This window comes from Indicator indicator, chromosome Z (genome assembly GCF_027791375.1).
Source record: "Indicator indicator isolate 239-I01 chromosome Z, UM_Iind_1.1, whole genome shotgun sequence".
In the NCBI taxonomy this organism is placed as follows: Eukaryota; Metazoa; Chordata; class Aves; order Piciformes; family Indicatoridae; genus Indicator; species Indicator indicator.
Genome location: NC_072053.1, coordinates 36,452,691 through 36,474,993, shown reverse-complemented (window position 1 = coordinate 36,474,993; position 22,303 = coordinate 36,452,691). Strand labels below are relative to the sequence as shown.

Sequence of the window (22,303 nt, the reverse complement as noted above, 5' to 3'; positions counted from 1 at the left end):
ATTTTTTAGTAATATATTCATGTATCATAAAAATTTCTGGTTTTAAACAATGTGCTTCCACTGCAAGTGTTTGCTAGTTTATTTTTCAAGTTAGTTTAAATTGTAAGAGTAAGGTTTGGTTTATTGCACACCCAACTTAGAAGAAACTTTCTAGTAACAACAGGGTTTTGCTTTATCACTGACAATAGAGTGTAGGACTATACTTTTAAAAATATGACTTTAAATGCAGTATCTTCTGATGCACTTTATTAATGGCCTGTTTTTCATTGCTATCAGTTAGATCTGGATCTGTGATACATCTTATATTAAATTCAAATAAGTAACAGTTGAAAATTAAGTTGGTATGCTAGTGCTTTCTTATTTCCTTATTTAAGAATTTTCTTTTTATTTAGACGTATGTTTTCTTGAATTGTATGTAAGAGGGATTGCATCTCCCTATAACTATAGGAGGGAATAATTTGCAGAGTACTTCAAGTGACTTTCTGTAAACTGAATTGGTTTTCGATTCATTTATGGAGATGCCAATTATATTAAGCAATTTAAGATTCCAAGTTCACCTGTTTTGTGGATTTTAGTTTTTGCAATTAGTGCATGGGGGTTTTAGTACCAGATGCTGCAACTTCTTTTGAGAAACATGGTTTAAAAAATCTAGTAGAACCATTCTTAGATAAGGGAAAGTAAGTTTTGTCACATAACAGCATATGTAAGAACAGACTTATTGAGACAGTTATACAAAGTCATCTTGATTTAGAGACAAATTTGTTTTCTTGGGTGCACTTAAAGTAAATTTAGAATTATCCCTGTAATTATCAGACTGTTCATGGAAATAATATCTTCTGACAGTTCAGTAATCGGTGTGAACCATAACTGGGTTTAGTTTGCAATTTTATTTTCTTTTCTGCTTGTTTTGGTCTCTACCTTTCTCTTTCTTTCTTTTTTTTAATTAATTTAAAAAGTATTCAACCATAAATGTGTCATTCTTTCTCGCTGCATGAGGCATACCATATAATCATCTAAGTTAATTGTTCTGTCTCAATGTAGTTTTTACTTGATTTTTTAAAAAAAGACCCAACTTTCATGGTTGGTATAAGAGAATATTGGGAATATTCTCTTATTCCCAATATTTTATGACTGCATTTGGCAATTAAAATTTGGTCTATAATTATTTTGCCTTTTACAAGCAACTGTATTATTCTGAATGGTAGAATTCTTTAATAGAAGCCATTACTTCTCATAAAAAATAATGTAGCATAATATATAGACGAGATTCATTGCACCTCTTATAAACAAGCACCTCAGACTGTTTTAACATTTTATAGTTGGTGTCCTCTTCTGGAATGTACTGTATTTAAAACTATTTTTATTTTTCTTGCTTTTACTTTAAGGTTTCCTTTCTATTCAAGTTTTCAGAATTGATCTAAGTAGTTACAGCCATCTCCATTGTTATCTCTAGAAGGATTTGTTTTGTTTGGATCTTTGCAGTAGATTATACATTTCAAGACATTGGTCTCGGAAAAGTAGTATTGCAGAAAAAAGAATAAAATAAACCTGAAACCTGAAACCAGCTATAATTTGTACTTGATTGCTAGCAAATACTGAGGATCAGCCTTTGGAAAATTCAACTTATTTAAGGTGTCTCAATTATGATTTTGTTCATCTTTGGTCACTCACAGAAAATCTGTCTTGCTTTTGTACTCTGAACATGATCTTATTTTGAAAGATGGCATTTATTTATTTGTCAAGAGTTTTAATTGTGTTACAGGAATTTAAAAGGTAACTGCTCTACAATATTTATAACTATAAACAGTGAGGTAAATATACTGACATTTTGGAATATTAGATACCAGTAAGAACTGACTCCAATACTTTTACCTACCATGTCCATGTGATACTGTGGATCTTTGAACGTAAGGCTGGTACCATTAGGGCTTTCTCACTAGTCCAAACTGTATAATGCAGTTTGTTCCTGTGTTTCCAGAAAACAGAACAGTCCTAAAAGATGCCTTTTGTACCAAAATAGAAGCGCTGTAGTTGCACCTACAGCGAGTCATCTACTTGTGCACATCATTTTTGTAACTGACATATATGTATGGGAAAATATGAAACATTTGAATAAATTAATTCCTAGCAATAATTTTTCGTAACTGCTGTAAGTCATGTTTATGTGCTTATGAGTAGGAAAGCAGCTGTGAACTGAGAACTGGTATTTGTTGAAAGAGTTGACCACTTCAATAAGCAATCTCTGTTTAAATATAGAGGACAGTATGTCATGGGGTTTAAAATTCTTGTGCTATGTCAGTCTACACATGTAACTTCCATTAACCTATGCCTTGATAATTAAAAAGTAGAAAGTTAGCTGTGTACATATAAGAAACAGAAGTTTTGGCTTTGTGTGTGTTTATTACCTAGAAAGTTCTTTCTAAAGACATAACTAATTGCTGTGTTTCCCGTGGGTTGGCTGTGTCTCTAGGGATGGTCTATAGGCAGATACAAGCCATGAGGAACCATTTAAAAGGTTTTGCTTGTGTCCAGTAAAATCTGAATTTAGTTTGCAGCCCTTCCCTTGGTTGGGATACTTGCAGATCTCCTCCTTCTACTTGACTGCCTATTTTCATGAAGACTGTAGTAATGTAATTATCTTTGAGTCCTCTGTTCTGTCTGTCAGATCCATTTGAAGTTGTCCAGTAAGTTCAAAAGTAATTAAGGGAGTCACAGATGCACAGAACATAATGCTGAAACATTTTTTTATCACAAACTGGAATGCAAACAAATAAGGCATTTTCATTTCACTCATTACCTCTTTACCTCTATTAGTGTAGCATAATTACAGTTGTATAGGATTATACACCATTTTTATTCCTGAGGACTGATTGAATTTGGAATACTCAAACTCTAATTAGTGGAACATAAGTATATTTAGCGAAATTCTAATATTTTTGGCACAACACAAATCAGGGGCACTGTGATTACCTCTTTATTTCTTTCTGGCAATGGACGAAACTGTTGCCTAACTCTTTTCTTCCATGCCTTTTGGATTAATAGGCATCCTAAACAGAAGATAATACATAAAGTCTGTGTCTTAACCTAAGGTTATACCTGAGTCAAATTTACATCTCAAATATATAAAAAGCAGAGAGGTTCTTTTAAATCTTGATCCAGGCTATGAACTTTATCTGCTGACTTTGAGTTTTCTGCAGTCTCATTAGGATATCAGGAAGTTAGTCCAGTTCAGTAAAATGCAGAAAGTTTATCTGGCAGAAAAAAAGAGCTGTTCAGCTGCACTGTATCTTGAAGCATGTCAAGTTTTCATAAGAAATTCTTATAACCACTGTGGATATCCTAGGAGAAAAGAAAATAGAAGTCAGGCTGAAGTGTAGTGAAGGTTTTTTCCTTCGTGATCAATGACCAATCTGAAAGCAGTGGTAATGTTGCTGAGGAAAGGCCAAATGAAGTAGCTAGACTGCAATATGTTCCAAATCTTCCTCTCTTGTCCTTTGCATATAGCCCAGAGGAACTAATGACAGGGTAGTAGTGTGGTTTCTTCAATTGCTTTTGGATAATAGATAGGGAGAGGGCAATGAAGCAGAGACAGTATTTGCCAAAACTCAAAAATAACTTTTGCTAATAGAATACTTAGTTCTCATGCTCTTTTTATAAGCATTTTCACTTTATGGTCTATTATGTCCTTGTGTTTTATTTCTTAAAAAATTACTCATCCTGGAAAGACCTAAAGCAAAGACAGTTACAAGCCCTAAATTTTCAATGTATATTTAAAATATGTATAATACCTTAATTAGTAAGGTGTTGCTTGACATCTGCAAATACAGGGAGAACTCTGGTTTTTATGCCTATGTCTTTAATTGCTTAACAGAATGTCTGAGAATGTGAAAACTTCCAAGGAAGTCCACCTTTCCAGTTACTTCAGCAGAGTTCAACTCACATCCATATTGAGGGTGTTTTTCAGTGCAAAGACTACAAATAACAGGTGTGGCTAGGGGGTTAGACCAGGCTTTCATCCCCATCATATTAGTAGCTACTTCTTACAGAAGCCCAAAGTTTCTAAAGGTGTACTTCCTTTGTGTTGAAGTTCAAAAATGACATGTGTACATGAAGATTGTGTTTGATCAGCACAGTAGACAAATCTTTTTACTATTAAAACGATGCACTGTTACCAACATAACATGTAGTTCTCTAACTGCAGGAGCATGGAGAAGGGGCAAAGAGTTAGTCAGGTATATGTAAATTGCTTAAATAACATCAGATTTGTGAATATCTCTCAAAGTGCTGTGTCCTTTGCCACTTTTACAGAATGTAAGTTAGTAAGTCAGTCTGATGTTTCAGAAAGCAAAACTGTTCACTTGTTTGACTGTTCAAATTGTTGAAAATGATATTTTGAAATTACTAGTTAACTTGTAAGTAAAATTTCAAGGTACCATTGTGCTTAGATGTGCCATAATTTGTCTGGTCAATACAAAAGTCCATTGAATATCACACGCTTTTCTTCTGCAAACATACGAATTCAGTATCTGAAAGATTGACAATGTAGGACATACAAAATGGATAATTTCTGACTTTGTATACCCTGTGTGGAGTCAGATGTTTTAAATTACATAGATTTTAGTTTTAGAAATTTAAAAAAGCAAGTAGGTTTTCTGCACAATGTTAGAAGAAAGTAGTAAGGTGGGCATGATTAAAAAGAAGGAAGGAATTTTTCAGTTCCATATTCAGAACTTAAGCTGTAAAGCATCCATCTCTCTTATGTATGGATTAAATTTGTCTTATTGTCTAAAGTTATCAATACAGGCTACATGGTAAAGTGACATTGCTGGGGAATAGGTGATATTTTTTTTTTTCATGGTCCTTATTTTTCAATCAAGATCAGAAATAATTAACAGAAAAATATTAAGAAAGAAATTTAATACTTTTAAAACTTAAGATTCTAGTGCATTCTAAGGGTTTACGTTATCCTAGAGATTTAGTAAATTAAAATTAATGCAATGAAAATAACTTCTGTAAGCTAAGTTAATTTATAATTATATATCAAAATAGTCAGATTTGCCAACTATTTTGTGTATGCTGTGTGTGCCTAGTAATATCCTTTACATATATGGCCCAGCTGGAAGAAAAACTGTATGTTGTTTAATTAAGATTTTTGCTGCTATTCAGTTCATCTTAACTGTGAATGATCCTGATCAGTTAAAAAGTATTGAAAAGTACCTAGTATAAAAACTACAATTTCAGAATTCAGAACTTGCGGTATTGTAGGAAAATGTACCTACCCTCTAGCTATATGTTTTTGTTCTGTTTACTTTGATGTCAAGTGTCATTAGTGTTTTTTGGTATATAAACAAGGTCAGCCTGAGGTCAAGCGTAGCTAAGAACTCTGATTTGAGCAAGTAGAGCTAAGGTAGTGGACCGTGTGATCCTACTATTACTGCTTTTTTTGTTGTTGTTCAGTTCTCTTTTTTTCCTTTATTTTTTTTAATAATCAAATAGCACTAAGGTCCAGATATTACCAGTATGTCAAGAAACTGCATCTGTATTTTGAGGTTCAAGTTTAAAGACTACTCTTCGGCCTTAGTTTGATGCACAGTTTAGTTTGGTACAGTATTACTTCTATGTAGAATTGTCTTTCTTACTCTTTTTAGCAGAAAGTTTTATCTGAGTTTAAAATAGTTCCATTTAATTGAAAGAAGGGTACAGAAGAGAATCTTTACTAGTAAAATATCAGACACCCAATTTATGATATCTGTAGAAAGAATGGAGGGACAACTACATTTTTACGTTTATCATCCTCTCAAAAAAAAAATGTTCAAAATGAATATATCCTTAAATTTGGCTTCAAATTTTAGATGAAGTCATATAGTTGTTTGCTAGTCCACTTGAAGTCTTCAGTACAAGTAATTTTTTTGTATCTCATGACTTAAAACAGCAAGATCTGTTTTGGACAATACTCTATATACCTTTATTAGTCAAACTGCCTTCCAGTACCTACTTTCTGGTAGAATAAACCGATTGGCACAATAAATCACTTCTTTATGTGAACCTTGTCAGTTTTATTATAACTGGTGAAATCACTGCATTTTGAAGGTACTTGGGTTGTGATTTTAGATAATACACATACTGAAGCATCTGAGCAGTTCGTGTCAACTGACTTTGCATGCAAAGTCATGAGTAGGCTTTTATGAATGGGAAAAGTATCTGTATATCCAAGTTTCTATCCGCAGTAAATGCAAATGTGAGGTTTTGCACACTTTTGAAATTTTGGTTATTAGAGACTTGTTTCCCTCTGCCCCAAAGCTTTTTTATGAGACCAAGCTCTTAGCTAAGTGTTCTAATAAATTATTTTAACGTAATTCTCTTCAATTTATATTTAATTGCCAGATGCTTATTAGCTTCAAACATCCAGGCTGGTGGTGGAGGTGTGTAAAGGAATTTTAAGCACTTGTATTTAAGTTTCTTCCATGCCTTTTAATTAATGTGGATATTCTTTGCTAAAGCAGCAATGCACTCTTGCTGCCTTTTCAACAAGGGAGAAGAAGTTGCAACTTGTGTGACCTGGAAAGCTTTAACTCACAATGAAAGTACTGACTGGTACTTACGAAAGGTTTTACTCATGCACCATCAGAGTCTCTAGTGACTCCACTGAGAGAATAAGAAGTTAAAATTAGCAAAGTATTTGGGGCCAAGAGAACTGTGAGCTTATTTAACACCCAGTAGTAAAGATAAAAGCTTCACTTGGTTTCTAACCAGTAAAAGCAGATGCATTTAAACTTGGCAATTTTCACAGGAAATTTGGTGGTTATTTTGTTCTGTTCCTGAAGTATCTTGTCATGCTACTTCTGAATTACAGATCATAACTGAGGTGAATGTAATAATTAGTGGTGAATAGCAATGACTTTCATGAGCTGTCATAATAAAATTTTTATTTTTCAATAATACAGAATTCAGTCCGATGTAAGAAAAACATGATTTTTAGTTATTTGACATTATCCTAATTTTTATTGCTTTTAGAACATGCCTGGTGTGGATGATGAAGGATACAGCATTAAACCAGAAGCAACACAAGATATCCTTTTCAGTATTATTGTAGCATGTTATTATAGGGCTTTGGAGAGAGGAAATACTGATTAAGGTTCTAAGTAAAGGAAGACAAATAACATTCATGCTTATGTCGCAACTTTGTGTTATGTTCATAGCTTTTGTAAAACGTGCACTGTTCTGTCTATCTTGGATTTTTGTGTGTGCAAATGTTAAAGATGTCAGGTACTTTGGAAACATTAAGAGGATGTTTTTTCCCTGAGATTAAAAAAACAAAATAACTCCAAAAAAGCCTGAACAAAAGCTTTAAGGTGATCATGCATATCTTTCTTCTTGACAAAGTCTCATATAATTGGTAAAGTTTGTAAACTTCTTTAAAGCAAATAGGGTGGCTATCTGTTCTGTATCTGCACCCTCCTACTTTGACACCTTTAAAAAAAACTGAGCTTCAGCAGTCTGAAAATAAAATTTATGTTACTTAATGAAGTCATTACACCACATGCTATTTTTCTAATTGGCACTCCTAATTTTTATCTTTTAAAAAATAGCTTTGATGTGTAGAATAGATTTAAGTTCTTTTTTATTATTTTTTCTCTGCTATTCCTTTGAAAGAAAAGAAAAATTGCCCTCTTTTTCCATCTCATCAGAAACAAAGGGAAGCTCTATTAAGAGCTGGGGATATTTGCTGTAGGTCTTAGCAAGCCTAATATGTTAGCAAGAGAGCTTATATTTGGTAATGTGTTCACTGAATTCTCTGGATACTACGGATAAAAGCACTTTGCAATTATATGAAAAATTTTAAGTAATTAACAGCACCTTAGACTGGGCTGGTGTATTATCCTAGCTTCCCTGTTTTTCTTTGCAGAATATGCCTCTATTGGCCTCACTGAATATTCTTGTACTAACAAATGCAGTTCCTCTTATCTCCTGTTTACAAAATTGATGTAAAAGTGAAAAACTTAGAGGGCCATTGTTTCATGCTTTGCATGTATTTATTAAGGGGAGAGAGGGGTGAACAACATTCATGCTTTGTAAATGATTCATCTGGACATCCTTTTCTACCTTATCCTTTTTGTTATGAAACAATAGAAAAGGCTACACAAACAGTGAAAAAGCTCAATGATTTGTAATCCCTATTAGCCACGTAGTACTTAAGCTTCTGAAAACCTTGACCAGATTCAGGAAATCATCAGTTCTATTCCTCTTCTCCTCTCTTAGCCTCCAAATGTGGATCTTTAATCTGTTGATGGGAGTATCGGAAGTTCCATGTAAATGTAAGGAAAAATTTTTTCACTGTGAGGATGATGAAACACTGGAACAGGCTGCCCAGTGGGTTGTGGAGTTTCCTTCTCTGGAGGTATTCAGAACCCACCTGGATGCATTCCTGTGTGATCTGGTATAGGTGATCCTGCTCTGGTAGGGGGGTTGGACTAGATGATCTTTTGAGGTCTCTTTCAACCCCTAACATTCTGTGATTCTGTGTAACTCTTGACATAATTTCTTGGAGGACATTATTTTGCCCTAGTGGCAGTCATTCTGAAGGCCCATCTTAAGTGTTGGAAAAGCACTTTACAAGAGCTGCTTGGTTCATAGGAAATTAATATCGAAACTTGATGATAACTTTCAAGACAAGATCTTTTGATGAAGAACAACTTGTCTGTTCTAGATGTGATCCATTTTAGGGGACAGATAAGCTGCAAGATGAAAATGTTTGACTTTTTCCTCACAATTCAGGGATTCTTTCTGTTGAAATTAATTTGGAATGTCTGTAGAGGTCAAATTTTAATCTTTGTCAAGGAATATTTTGAAGAGATTTAACTCAAATGGCTGACACACTTCCAAGTGAAAATAACAAGTGAGGTACACAATATGTATGCTCCCCATAGGTGGTATGAAATTTCTGTGTTTATGTAGAGTAAAATATTCAAAATCTTTCTTGTCAAGAAAAATGAATATTTTAAAACTTGGCATAGGCCTTGCAGAGCTATTGTCACTGCAGCTGCTGTTCATATATAAAATTAAGGCTAAATTAATCTGTATGTTTTGAGAGCTGGGTTTTTTGCTGTGATTCCTTTTTTTTCACTGCCAATCAAAAAGGTGAGTGCTCTCTTCACGTGTTAGAATCCCTGGCTGAGTCTTAGAAATCATGAGCTTAACACGCAGAAATATTGGTCGGTCTAGAATTCTTAATTTATTTGGATGGCTTCAAATATGCAGTTATTCAGTTATAGCAGATACTGCAGTTGTTCAGTTATGTGATACAAAGTGCTGTTCAGAAAAGAATCCAGTTACGAAAATAAATGGAGTATAAAATCTAAATTGTGGATTTTGGACAGCAGACATGTAGGAAGTGTCTGTGTAGGCTCACAAAGGGGTTAGGCAGCTTTGTTTTACCTGTGGTTTTCACAGAGTGTTTTGTAGAGTGTAATTACGAAATGGATTGAGCAGATGAATTTGAAGTATTTCCACCTTAACTGAGAAAAACATACCAAAGAGAACCATTTCTATTCATCCAGTGATTCTGACTCTGAAGATGATGAACCCAGGAGATTCCATGTGGAAATAAAACCTGTCCAGCCAAATAATCTCTCTCAATATACCATGCCTTCCTTGGATGAATTAAAAGTATCTATAGGGAACATCACTCTTTTCCCACCTGTATCTGTAAGTTATTTTGTATTTTTAATGCATAGAAGAAAAAAAGTGACAAACAATTTTTAGTGTTTTGTTGTTCAGAATTTATTCTAGTTTTAAATTTAATGATTTTTTTGTTGTTGTCATTACCCTCTATCTTTGCACCTTTGGTACACAATATTGCAATATAACACTAAGTGTTGCTCCTCAGATTTTAACTTTGAGTCTTGGGAGTGCTCATTCCTTTTCTTTCTGCTATTGCCACCACAGCACATCTGAATACACTGTGGAGCTGAGTGTGGCTTTTACTGTAGTTTACTAATTGGTATTTCATAATATACAAACTTCTAAAACATATAATGTGGATACATAGAATCATAGAATCAGGAAGGCTGGAAGAGACCTCAAAGATCATCGAGTCCGACCTGTCACCCTAAACCTCATGACTATCTAAACCATGGCACCAAGTGCCACGTCCAATCCCCTCTTGAACACCTATGTAACATTTGCAGTGTGTGTTTACTGATGTATTCTGTCAATCCATCAAGTGATCCTCCTGGAGAAGAGGAGGCTCAGGGGTGACTTCGTTGCTGTCTACAACTACCTGAAGGGAGATTGTAGCCAGGTGGGGGTTGGTCTCTTCTCCCAGGCAGCCAGCAGTAGAACGAGGGGACACAGTCTCAAGTTGTGCCAGGAGAGGTCTAGGCTGGATAGTAGGAGGAAGTTGTTCACAGGGAGAGTGATTGCCCATTGGAATGGGCTGCCCAGGGAGGTGGTGGAGTCACTGTCCCTGGAGATGTTCAAGAAAAGACTGGATGAGGCACTTAGTGCCATGGTCTGGTTGATTGGATGGAGCCTGGGTGATAGGTTGGACTGGATGAACTTGGAGGTCTATTCCAACCTGGTTGATTCTATGATTACCTATAAATGGTATCAGAATGTGCTAGTACTGTATTCATATAGGAATCAGAACTGCTCTGATTTTAGTGAAAATACTGTGCATAACATGTTAAAATAATAATGTTTTTTCTCTATTTTTTCCCCACATTTTGAAAGCAGAGACACAGTCCTGTAAGTACAGAATGGCTTTTTATTCACATTTTTAGATTAAAACCAACTAAAGTGTAGTATGTAAGGGGACATACAAAAACCTTAGGAATATTTATATATATATCATGTGATATGTAAGCTATTTGATTTTACTGGCCCAGCCTGTAAAAGGGATTTAGTAATACTACACCTTTTGTCAGCTCTACCATGTTTGTTCCTGTGTTTTCTAACAGTTGTGGAAGGTGCACACTAGCTCCTGTATCCCGCTCAGGTTCTGATCTTCTGCTTGCTCAGAGTGCTTTGCCTGGCATTGAGAGCAAACTATCTTTTAGAAAGTAGAGTGCAAATGAAGGCCCTGTCACTTATAAGTGGGGTTTTTGACCGTTGGTAAACCAATTTATTTCTCTGTTTCTTTTATTCTTCTTTTTTTTTTCTTTCTTCACCTGTTTCAGGCACTAATGAATCCAAATTCGTCAAGTAAGTGTAAATCTTTAACTTTTAGTCTATTGTTAGGTTGTTTCTTTTTAATTATTGAAGAAATACACGTTCTTGGCATCTCTTTTCTCATATCTCTCTGCGTGTGTACATATATGCGTGTATATATATATATAAATATGTATGTGTACATATATATGTATGTGTGTATATATACACACACACATTCATACTCAGCTGTTACCCTGTTTTCTGGGAAGCAGCTGAGGCTATATATGGCAGTGATGAGGAACCACCTCCATGAGCCAAAGGGGGAGTCTCAGTGGAAAAGACTCCTGTGTAAGTTTTTAAAACCCTTCTGCCCACTCAAGTTTAGTATGATCCAAAATTCAGCAAAGCACGCTTTCTTGGTTTTATAGTCAAACACATAAAACGTGGCCATGGAGATAGTGGACACAGAGCATCGGTCTCCATCCTGTAGGTTTTTTTCAGTGGGAAACCAAGCCAGATTTGCTGAAGAATACTATTGATTTAAACAGTATAATTTAAGAAAGACATTTCCAGTGAACAATGCTTCATCTCAAAATACATTGCTCTGTCTAACCCTCTTGTATTAGAAAGTATTTCAGGAGTATCTGAATTGTATTATCAGAAATAATGTATTTTCTCTTTTTCATTGTAGTAATTCATAATTAGTTTCAAATTCCAACTGTTATTTACTGTCCTTTTACAGTGACACTGAAATTTTTATTTTAGAATGTCACAATTTTGGTGATAATACTGTCTTTTGCTTAGGTGAAGACATAAAATCAAAGCTTTCTGCTCCAGCTAATGAGTAAGTGCAAATTTAAAATTCTATCAATTACAGTTTTGTAGGAATTTGGTCTTATTTTGAGCTACTACTCAGAAAGTCATTGGAAATGCCATCTGACTCCTATTTTAAGTTGGGCATCTATTGCATCATAAGTGTTAGAGTACTTACATAACAATGGAGATTTCTGTTAATTAGTTTTCCCCTTCTGATGCATTTGTTTCATTGTGATCTGTCTCATTTATAATGGCATGATTACAAAATACTGATTTTTATTAAAATTTCATGTCTTAAATAGGAGAGGTTTAGTTTTTGTCCTACAGTGTTCCATGATAAAGTATTTAAGTTTACATGCCCCAGTGTTGGACAGGTCTATAGAAGTTGCTTTTACATACTGAAATAAGATGATTGGAAGATATATGTGTCTTTGAAAATGACAGTCATTTATCTAACACTATGAAGTATGCCCACACACAAACTTGCACCAGTCTGTCAGTTCAAATAGTCTCCTTATATGAAAGTCATTTTCCTGACTTGGAGTTTATAAGTAGTTTTGATTTTTAGATGCAAAGGCTAACTAATAAAGAAAAATGTTTCAAATTGTTGTGCACTTTTCATTTATACTCCAATTTATAACTTTTAATATAGAAAGGGCAACAGTGACCTCCTGGCATGGGATCCACTCTTCAGCAGTTCTCTTGAATCTTCTTCTTCTGCTTCTTTGACATCTTCATCCTCCTCAGGTGAAATATTTAATAGTAGAAAATATTTTCTCTATATACTTCAATGTGTTCTGTTGTTGCTTTTTTAGTTCTTGCAAGGGGACATGTCTTGACTGTTGAAATTAAAGAACTTTGTCAAGCAGTATACTGTCATGGAAGTAATAAACAACTGAAGGTGCAGTGTGTCGGGCTTTCAAGCTAGGGAGCAAGGGTGAAGAGGGAACAGTAAATATCTTAGGAAAGTTTTATCTTGCTTCTGCCTTTTTTTATCACCTTCTCTCAGTTGCAAAGAAAAAAAAATCAGCACCCTCTAGTGATTTTTTTTTTTTTTTTCAGCTGGTAGGGCTGGGAGAGCATATGGAGGTTGTCACAGTAGCTGAGACAAGCTGAGCTTGCACTGTTAACAGAGGTGGGTTGGTCCAGTGAGCTATGCAGTACAGAGGCACCACAAAGCTTTTCTGTGAGGAGCTTGTTTCCTGTAGGAAACCATGATTCTGTTAGGAGATACGGAGGCATAATCCATGGGGAGATAGAAAAAAATGGCAGGACTGAGACTAGAATTAAGGAGGAGTTTCTGGCACCACCTGAGAGCAGGGACATTTAGGAGGAAAAGGGTGGTCCCAGGAGTATAGGAGGGGGAAGGCAGATGTTGCATGGAAATGTTGAGGCACAAAATTCTAGAGTGATACTAGTGTCAGCAGGACGCTGGAGTGGCAGATCTTCCTGAAGCCTCATCTTTGGAAAAAAATAGTCAATATTGAGTGTCCAGTTGAAAGACAGTAAAGGAGGAGGTGGCAAAATGGCATGAGTGGGTATGTGTGTTGAAGAGCCTGAGAACAGAAGATGTTGAGAAACTTGTTCAGAAAAAAAAGACCAAAACAAACCCAAATATTATGGCTTTATTAGCACTTGCTTACTAAAAAGTATTTACTTAAATTATTCATGTTGTTCATCTCAGAGGACATAAAGCAGCATCTACTATTTACTAGCAGTGCAGGTATGCTGTTTCCATAGTTCTTTTCATTCTGCCCACTGAGTATCTGTTTTCCAAACCCTGCTGTCTTAATGAAGATACTCTTTTCCTTCCACACACCTGTTAACAAACTGTTAACAGTTTCTTTGAGCTGTGTGTTCATACTCCAAAAATTGTAATAGATCTCACTTGTTCACTATCATGGCTTTCATAGCTGGTTGCCTCTGTGCTTAAACATTCATATTGAAGAACAGCAAGTATGTGTATTAATAGGGGAACTCTGCACAGCTGGTGTCAATTCTTCTTGGTCATATTAGTATCCTTTTAGCAGCAACCAGCACAGCTGTATAACCCTTTTGATTTTTAAGTGGAACTTACTCTTTCACTACAAATTTCCATTCCTTGAATATGCTGAAAAGAAGTGGCCCTATCTCAAAATAATCTGTTTTGCTAGCTTTGGTCTGGTGTTGGAATTTGTGGAGGAAGGCAGAGGATACATAATCTGTTGTTCTGGTGGCTGTCTGTTTATGGCTACACCCCAATGGGAAGTTGAAGCAGGTTAGGAAATGTACCAGCTTCTGCAGCCAGGAGGGACTGCATGAAGAAAATAGTCTCTGGCAGATAAGTAGTGACAGGTAATTTGGATCCATAATACTCTCTGTAGCCGTATCTGGAGGTGGGGGGAGGCATCATCTACCTGCACCCCTCGTGTTTGAAAGAGAGCCCTACATTTTGTTGACGTTGGTGGAGTGTAGTGTCCTATGGGCAGTAGCCGGTTTTTAGGTAAAAGATGTCTGCACTTTGGCAAACTTTGTCTGCTGAATAATTATTTCAGAAGTTATCTAGGGTATTTACACTTGTGAACTGATCCATGGAGTTAAAAAGAAAGTGAGTGGTCTAAAGTATAATGAATTGGGGGAAAAAATACAACTGGGGGAAAAAATATTGGATCGATGTCAGTCATGTTGTTTAAATCAAGTTCTGGTGCTCACTAACCTACACTTCCATTCTAAAGACTTCAAAAATACACAGCTTTGATCCGATTGTGTTTTCCTTGAAATCAGTGCTTTATCTTCAGCTTGAAATTTAAAACATGTAAGCTGATGCTTAAAGTTTTTAAAAACCACAACCCAAAACTTAAATTACATGAATCAGCTGGGTTTTATCCAGCATATCTACATATCATGGTGTAGTGTGTCCCACAGCTTACTTTTTTTTTTTTACTGTTACACCTTTTCGTTGGATATTGTTTCGTAACCGTGTTAATCATTGAACACTTAAACTACCATGGTATTTGAGCAGACAGCAGTTTATGCATCACTGAAGTAAACTTTGGTCATCCATGAATAATCTTGCTTTATTAGAAGTTTAAGCTAACTTTGTTATCTTGAACAAACACAACACACATATTTTAGTCAGATACAAATATTGTAAAAATGCTTCTTTTTATTTCTCTTCCTCATTTTCACCCATATGTATTTTTTAAATGTTTTTTGAATAGTATTAATAGTCAGATTTTAAAGCCTTTGCAAGATATTTAAAGTAAAGTGTAAGAAAGGGAAAGATGAGTTAAAACCCTATTTATAGGGGCTTAGGGAATAAGAATCATTGCAGAGAGAACTTTTGATATAAACTTTTAAACATGCTGCTTTCTTTTTTGATTCTTTATGCCACTCTGCTGTTGCTCCTAGCTTTGCCAACCTGCAAGATGTCAAGAACTAACCTTGCGTTTTCTGCTTCCGTTGTCGTCTACTGCACCAGGCAACAGCCAAGAGCAGGGAATACTTGTGGAAAACTCCTATTTTCCAGCAGCCTGAAGACTATAGGATAAGGGAGAAAATAAACTGGGGATGATGGTGTATTGTTCGGACAGTTAGGGACTGTGTACGGGTTAATACAGACAGAAGGATATCAAAATCTCATGACAACATTGTCTTCATTCATTCACCAGACAGACGTTTATGTTGGGTGTGTCTATTGCAAATGTTGAGGTTAAAAGGATAAAAAGGTTCAGAAGAAACAGGATAGGAGAGCTTTGATTAAATAACTTTTAAAAAAATTAAAAGCAGAAATCTATGGAGAGGAAATAAAAATGGATTAGGACACAAGAAAGAAAAGACAAAGGTGAGAGGAAGTTAAACAATTACAGGGAGGAGATTAGAGGAATAAGGAAAGTCATGAGAAATAAGATTTCAAGTGGAGAGCAACACAGTAAATTACTTTGGGGCTTACTCAAAATGGAAAATTATTTGGCAATATGAACAAAGAACATGTGACATGTGACTGGTGGTTTGGCTTTTTAACTTTATTTCTAAGTGTGATATTTTTAGCCTAGTAGAGCAGGTATATTTCATGCTGGCTAGTAATCCTCATGCAGTTATTGAATTCTTTTTTTCATATTGCCATTTCTATCTTTTCAGTGTTGGTCCTACTTTAAATTCTTGCCTTTTTCTTCAGCTACCCTAAAAGAGCACAGTAGGAGCTCCTCCTCATCTACCACTGATTTGCCTGGTTGTAGAGTGTCTCAGTCTTTGCTTGGACACCAGACAGATTCTGGGTCTACAAGCCCATCCTCACCGGACTTTACCATTAGCACTTTGTGCAAATCTGGTGTTACAGCAGCACCACCAGGGAGTACCATTACTTTATCCAGTGTTTCACAGTCTCAGAGTCAGTGGATTTCCTTTGCTGATGGACATCTTACAATTAGACACACAAGCCAAGACAAGAAGGAGCCCCAAAGATTGCATTTTAAAACTGAAAATGTCTGCCTTGCCTCTTCTGCTTTGCTTGAGAGTTCTTCAAACAGCTGTGTTTCTGAGGACCCAAGTAACCTTTTCAATAGTACTATATGCCTTGAACAATTACTCATTGAAGAAACTGGCACTGCTGTTGAAATTTCTTCCACATCATCTTCAGCACTACTGGACTATAGTTCAGTGTCTTCTTGTGCTCATACAAATAAGGGTATGGCAAGCATGCATTGTGTACTGCTCTTTGCTAATAACTGACTCCAAACAGCAAGCTTTGGACTCATTATTTCTTTTTTATTATTACCACGCACCTGATGTTAAAATTAACTCGTCTTCTTACTTGAGTATACTAAACTGCTTGTTAGCACCAGCTTCTTTGAAAATGAGGACAATGAAGTAAATACTTGGCTTGAAATAAGAAGAAAGATTCAAATTACTGCACTAAAGGCATTGATTTCTCTTAACTCTGCAGCACTTTCCTTTTCTAGAAACAGGAATGTAGTTTTGTGGAATGTCAGTGAGATCTCAAAGATAAGTGAGTGATTTTGTAAAAACAATTCCATTCTAAATGATTCTGTATAGATATTTTCATATTAAATCAAGTTAAATAAAATGGATTTAAAACTGTTTCTTTTTAGCACTCAGTATGTTGAAGTGCAGATGATGTGATGGTAACACAGCATAGTGAGAAAGCAAATGACAAGTGCATTTGGCAAGCATGCCATGATCCACGGAGTACCATGGTATTTCTGCAGGCTACTTAGTGTTTGGCACACACTGATGTCTTGGGGCATTGTAAGATTTTTAAAGGAAGGATTAATATTTTAGAGTTAATTTATCTGGGGACATTTGGGTTTGCAGCTCTGAAGGTGGATGTCTTCACTGTTAGCTTCATTTCTTTTTTCCCAAGGTAGTGACACTCCTGTGCTTAAATGACAGCAGGCTTATACTGAATGCCTGAGAAAACACCATACTTAGAAGTTACATTTTAAAATAACTAACAGCTTTAAGTAAAAAAGCACCATCCAAAATAATTTGAGGAAGATAATAGGACGTGCCACAACAACATACTTGTATATTAGGATTTCAGTCATATCTTCAAGTTAATTTTAGATCTGGCATACTCATTGGATGGCATCTAACATTTATTTTGAAATACATTCCTATTTGTTCTATTCAGAAAAGTGACTTTGTAAAAGTGGCATCTTTGTACACTGCCACCATCCGTTAGTTGTTAGGGTTAGAAAGATATTTGGGACAGTATTTTTTTTAACTGCTTTTAACTTCTGATAGCTCATCTAAGAGAATATTGAGTTAGTGTGTTCTTACATTCAGTGGAATAATTTATCTCTTACACTGGTGTGTTCTTACTGAAGTCAATGGGATTTCAGTGGCAAACATCTGGTGTAAACACAGTTATGCCATTATCAACCAGGACCAAATATGAATTTCCACTGAATTTTCCATTTGTGTTGAGACGTGAAAGACTGTCCTATATTCTGAATTCATATAGCTGATGCATAAAAGGAAACTTGGGTAAAACCATCTCTTTACATACAACCTTGAAGAATAGTTGGTATAAAATTATTTGAAAGCATGAGAAAAACCATGATGCCATTTTTAGAGTCACTTTTCAGAGTATCACATGACCCTATTTTAAAAGCATTTATGATTATTTTTAAAAAGGAGCTATCGGTTGTTCTATGCAAGCGAGTACGTATTTATGTTAGTTGTGATTTTTCTAATATTTATTTTCTTGTATTTGCTTTCTTTCAGCAAGACCCACAACTCCTCTTTCTGTAGGCACCATTGTACCCCCTCCAAGGCCTGCTTCAAGACCAAAGCTGTCTACTGCGAAACTTAGTGGGATTAATGAAATAGTATGTATTGATTGCTTTTTTAATTCTTCATTGTAACATCATTTCAGATATGCCATTTATTTACACTGTTACAGTGGAGTTAATTTCCAGCCAGTATTCAAAGAATCACATAGGCAACTTTCCACCGTAGCCAGATAGGCATGGAAGTTGTTCACAGTAGCTATATTACTGTAACAATACAATTCTTAACACAACCACCGAGGTCCAAATGGATGAATGCTTTCAATTAAACAAATCAGTAATTCGATAATGAAAGGCTATGATGTCTATGAGATTGAAGTTTTCAATATGTGAAATACTAGCATGATATTAACAAAGCTCCATTGATTTAAGAATATCACCAAAGCTTTGGGGAATGAGTGGTATTAAGTAGATCTTTATCAGTCATGTGTCAACACAAGTAGCCCTGCTGTGACTTCTCCCTGCCCTTGGTACTGGTTGGTATAGATGGGAGTTGGCAGATTACAGCAGCTGCCAGTTGGGTAGTGAGAGGTTGCACGCTGCCTGCATCTGCTCACTGCCTGCAGTGCAGGTGCACCTAACGGTAAGGAATGTGGCAAAGAATGCAAATACCCAAACAGCGTATTAGACTAAGCCATGCCTAATCTCCTCTGTGAATATTAGCATTCTTTTGAGTTTCATTTGACTTACTGACTTTGAAAAATAGTTAAGATCCTCTTAATGTCTTCCAAAAGCAGCAAGATATTTTCACCATATTCTTGCTATGGACAAAATTCTGTGTTTATGCTTTGACAAAACTGAAACATTTTTAAAATGTTTTGCATGTTTTTAAGGTCAGAACAAGGTTGAAATACAGTTAATTTTGAGATTCCTTTATCATTCCAATATAAAACTCTAGTAACTGCTCTTAGACCAAAGAATCTGTCCTTCATGTCATCATAAATAATAATAATTTAGCTGATGCTGTTGTTCTATAAGGTATGATTCTGCACAGAGCGAGATTCATTTTATACTGTTGTTTTAGAAATTGGCTATCATCTGGATACAAGTGGAAGACGGCCAGTTCATTATGTATCAACTCCTTTTACAATTCCCATGGTCTATGAGCTTCCTGGGTTCCAGTACCTAGTGGATAGCTTAATCCCAAAATAATCATTAGTTATGTGAATCATAAAACCATCAGGGATTTAGGATGGAAGAGACTTTTGAAGGTCTGTAGGCCAACCTCCTGCAACTATTTTAGTTGCCCTCAGCAGGACTCACTTCCAGTTTGTTAGTAGCTCTTCTTCAGCTCTGTAAATCCATATTTGCTGGACACATATGTAGGGTTGTAGGCTTAGATTCTGCTACTGTGTTGTAGCACAATTATACTACATAATCAAATGTATTAGACCTAACTACTGAGGCAAAAAAAATTATAATCTATGGAGTAATGAATTGATTCCAATGGAAAATGTGGGGCTTCTGTTTTACACCAAACACTAGGGTAGATAAAGCATTAAAGGAGGCATATTGAGCAACACTATGAAATTGATTTGGGCATGAAATTAAGAACTCTTATATTTATAGTCTTTATTTTCTCTCTTGAAAGCCACTTTGTGTAATACTCTTGTAATTCTCTTGTTCAGCCTAGGCCGTTCAGCCCTCCATCGACCTGTAACTCAAGTCCACCTCCTGCAGCTCCCTTGGCACGTGCAGAGAGTATTTCCTCAATATCGTCTTCTGCTTCTCTCAGTGCAGCAAACACACCTACAGTTGGTAAATTAACCAGTTAAACTTATTTTATAAGTAGCATAATTCTGCCAGTAGATTCCATCTGTTAGGAAAACCATTTGCTGGAGTTAGCTGTTCTATATGTGAGTCTTCAGTGCTAGTCTTGAAGTCTAGGTACCTCAAGCATTCTTTTCAATACCTGCTTACAAATGACATTCAGAGACAGGACAGTGGATTTAATTAGATTAGACCATGGATCCAATTATGGTATGTTCCATAGGGAAATACTTTTCAAACTTAATATTTCATGAATTCTTATTTGGTATGTTTGTATATCCATTTATCAAGCACAAGGTGTTACCATGTATCCGTTCAGAAGATCACAGAAACATTCCAGTTGGAAAAGACCCTCAGGATCACCAAGTCCAACTGATAAAGATTTTAATGTAGAAAGCAGGAATATTTTGGGATACTGGAAATTTTGAATTCACATGAACTGTGATAAATGTTCACAAAATTGAGGTTTTTTTTCTTTTTGTTGGTTACCCTGTAATTGCAATTTCCAAAAAGTGAAACTAATGCATCTTTCTCTTCAAGTTAGTGAAGTATATAAGCTAAGCAGAGGTGTTTAGTAAAAGCAAACCAGTCAAACAAAAAGGAAGAAGATGAAAAGCATATTAGTGTTCATGTGTATTTCAGAAGGTTTTCTCATGTTTTTGAAGCAAAGTCCTTCAATTCTTATACCTGGTTCTATAAATTAAAAGGAAACATAGTAGCGGTGGGGTTTTTTGTTTGGTTGGTTTGCCCTTTTTTAAAAAGACACTTTAACTTGTTTCTTAGGCAGAATTTCAGTATTTCACTCCTGAACACTGACACCACTGTAGTCCCAAGTTAAATCAGATTCTTCAGTTAATACAGTTACCTGTCAGTGTTACTGATGCCAAGAATATCTTGCAGAGGCTTAGCAGCTCAGGATAGTGTCTGCACAGCTTCTAGTGGGATTTCTGCACTGAAAGCAGTGCAGCTGTTTCCACCCTGCGTAGGACCAAAGCTACCAAGGTGGTTTGCTCCGCCTTAGCTGCTGCAGTTTGGTGTCCACGAGTTCGCAAGTACTGAGAAGCATCACAGAAAGATAACTGATATTTTGGTTGACAAAGTTAATCCAGGTTCACATCTTCAGGCCTGATTGCTGGTGGCATCAGCATCATTAGCCCCAGCTCTGAGTGTTTGTTGTTGGAGACGACAGAGTGAAATCGTGAGGGAGGACGTAAGAAGTGTGTGCTGAGACTGAGATTTGACATGGTTGTCAGCTTAGCCTAGCAAAACCAAACATGGCTAGTTCTCTCTGCAGTGACTGTGTGAATTAAGTGGTCCTGGAGCGCAGGGAAGGTTAGTGCAGACAGCTGAATTAATTTGGGGGATAAGGATATACCCTGCGCTGCTCTCTATATTCTTTTGACTTTGTCACAATCCAGTGTTGGCCTTACCTCATTTGTTCTTAATATTGGAGAATTGACCCTAATTTATCTTTTTCCACGCAAACTTTAAGGCATGCATAATTGAATGCTTCTTCTATGCTCTAGCCTTACTTTCATTTTCAAAGTATTTTTATATAACTTTTTAACATCTATTTTTGCTTGAAATATTTTGTTTTCTTGCAATGTTTTGTTTCATTTAAATGTAATAGAGGATGATCATTTGATTGGAAATCTTCCTACAATTGAAAAACTTTGTGAGACACCACCAGGTATTGTACTCAGAGCAGATTTACATGTTAACTAATCAACCTAATACACTACACCTAATAAAACTGTATTTCTTTTGAAAAAAATTTCTCCAGCTGTTTCTGGTATCTGGAAGATACATGTAGATTGAAAGCTCAACTGCTTAACAGGTTACGTGTTGCTGAAATCACCAAAACTTGGTATAACCACTTATATAATCATCCGTCTATTTCCATGCCCCCTAAACAAACTTGGTCTTGCTTGTTCAGTGTGTCATTGCTTTCTTTCAAGTAAAGTGAATACATTTTTACTTTCACAATCTTTTTTCTCATAAGAGAAGTAGGTAAAAAATGTTTCTATATTTACATATAATACAAATCTTTGAAGAGACGCATAATAAAAAAAATATTTTCATGACATCTGTTTAGCCAGTATTAAAATTGTCCGAATCTTTGTTCCTAGACTGAACTCAAACCATTTGACCCAGTTTGTTTATTTGCCCTTTTTATGGCCAATGATGCAGTCTTTTATTCTGCAGTTTAGCAACCTCCTTGAGTGTATTGGTGCAACTGTCTGCATGTAAGCACAGCTCCTGAGCTATTAATG

General features: G+C 35.7%; 1 protein-coding gene across 1 annotated transcript in view; it reads left to right on the top strand.

Annotated features, from left to right (window-relative positions):
* FCHO2 (FCH and mu domain containing endocytic adaptor 2) overlaps nucleotides 1-22,303 on the top strand; it is an 89,530-nt gene that overhangs the window by 52,560 nt on the left and 14,667 nt on the right. Inside the window, exons 12-19 of the mRNA XM_054397861.1 lie at nucleotides 7,015-7,081; nucleotides 9,521-9,705; nucleotides 10,735-10,746; nucleotides 11,178-11,202; nucleotides 11,956-11,995; nucleotides 12,620-12,714; nucleotides 18,196-18,299; nucleotides 19,889-20,018. Coding sequence (XP_054253836.1) covers nucleotides 7,015-7,081; nucleotides 9,521-9,705; nucleotides 10,735-10,746; nucleotides 11,178-11,202; nucleotides 11,956-11,995; nucleotides 12,620-12,714; nucleotides 18,196-18,299; nucleotides 19,889-20,018 — 658 coding nt within the window. The remainder of the gene's footprint in view (nucleotides 1-7,014; nucleotides 7,082-9,520; nucleotides 9,706-10,734; nucleotides 10,747-11,177; nucleotides 11,203-11,955; nucleotides 11,996-12,619; nucleotides 12,715-18,195; nucleotides 18,300-19,888; nucleotides 20,019-22,303) is intronic.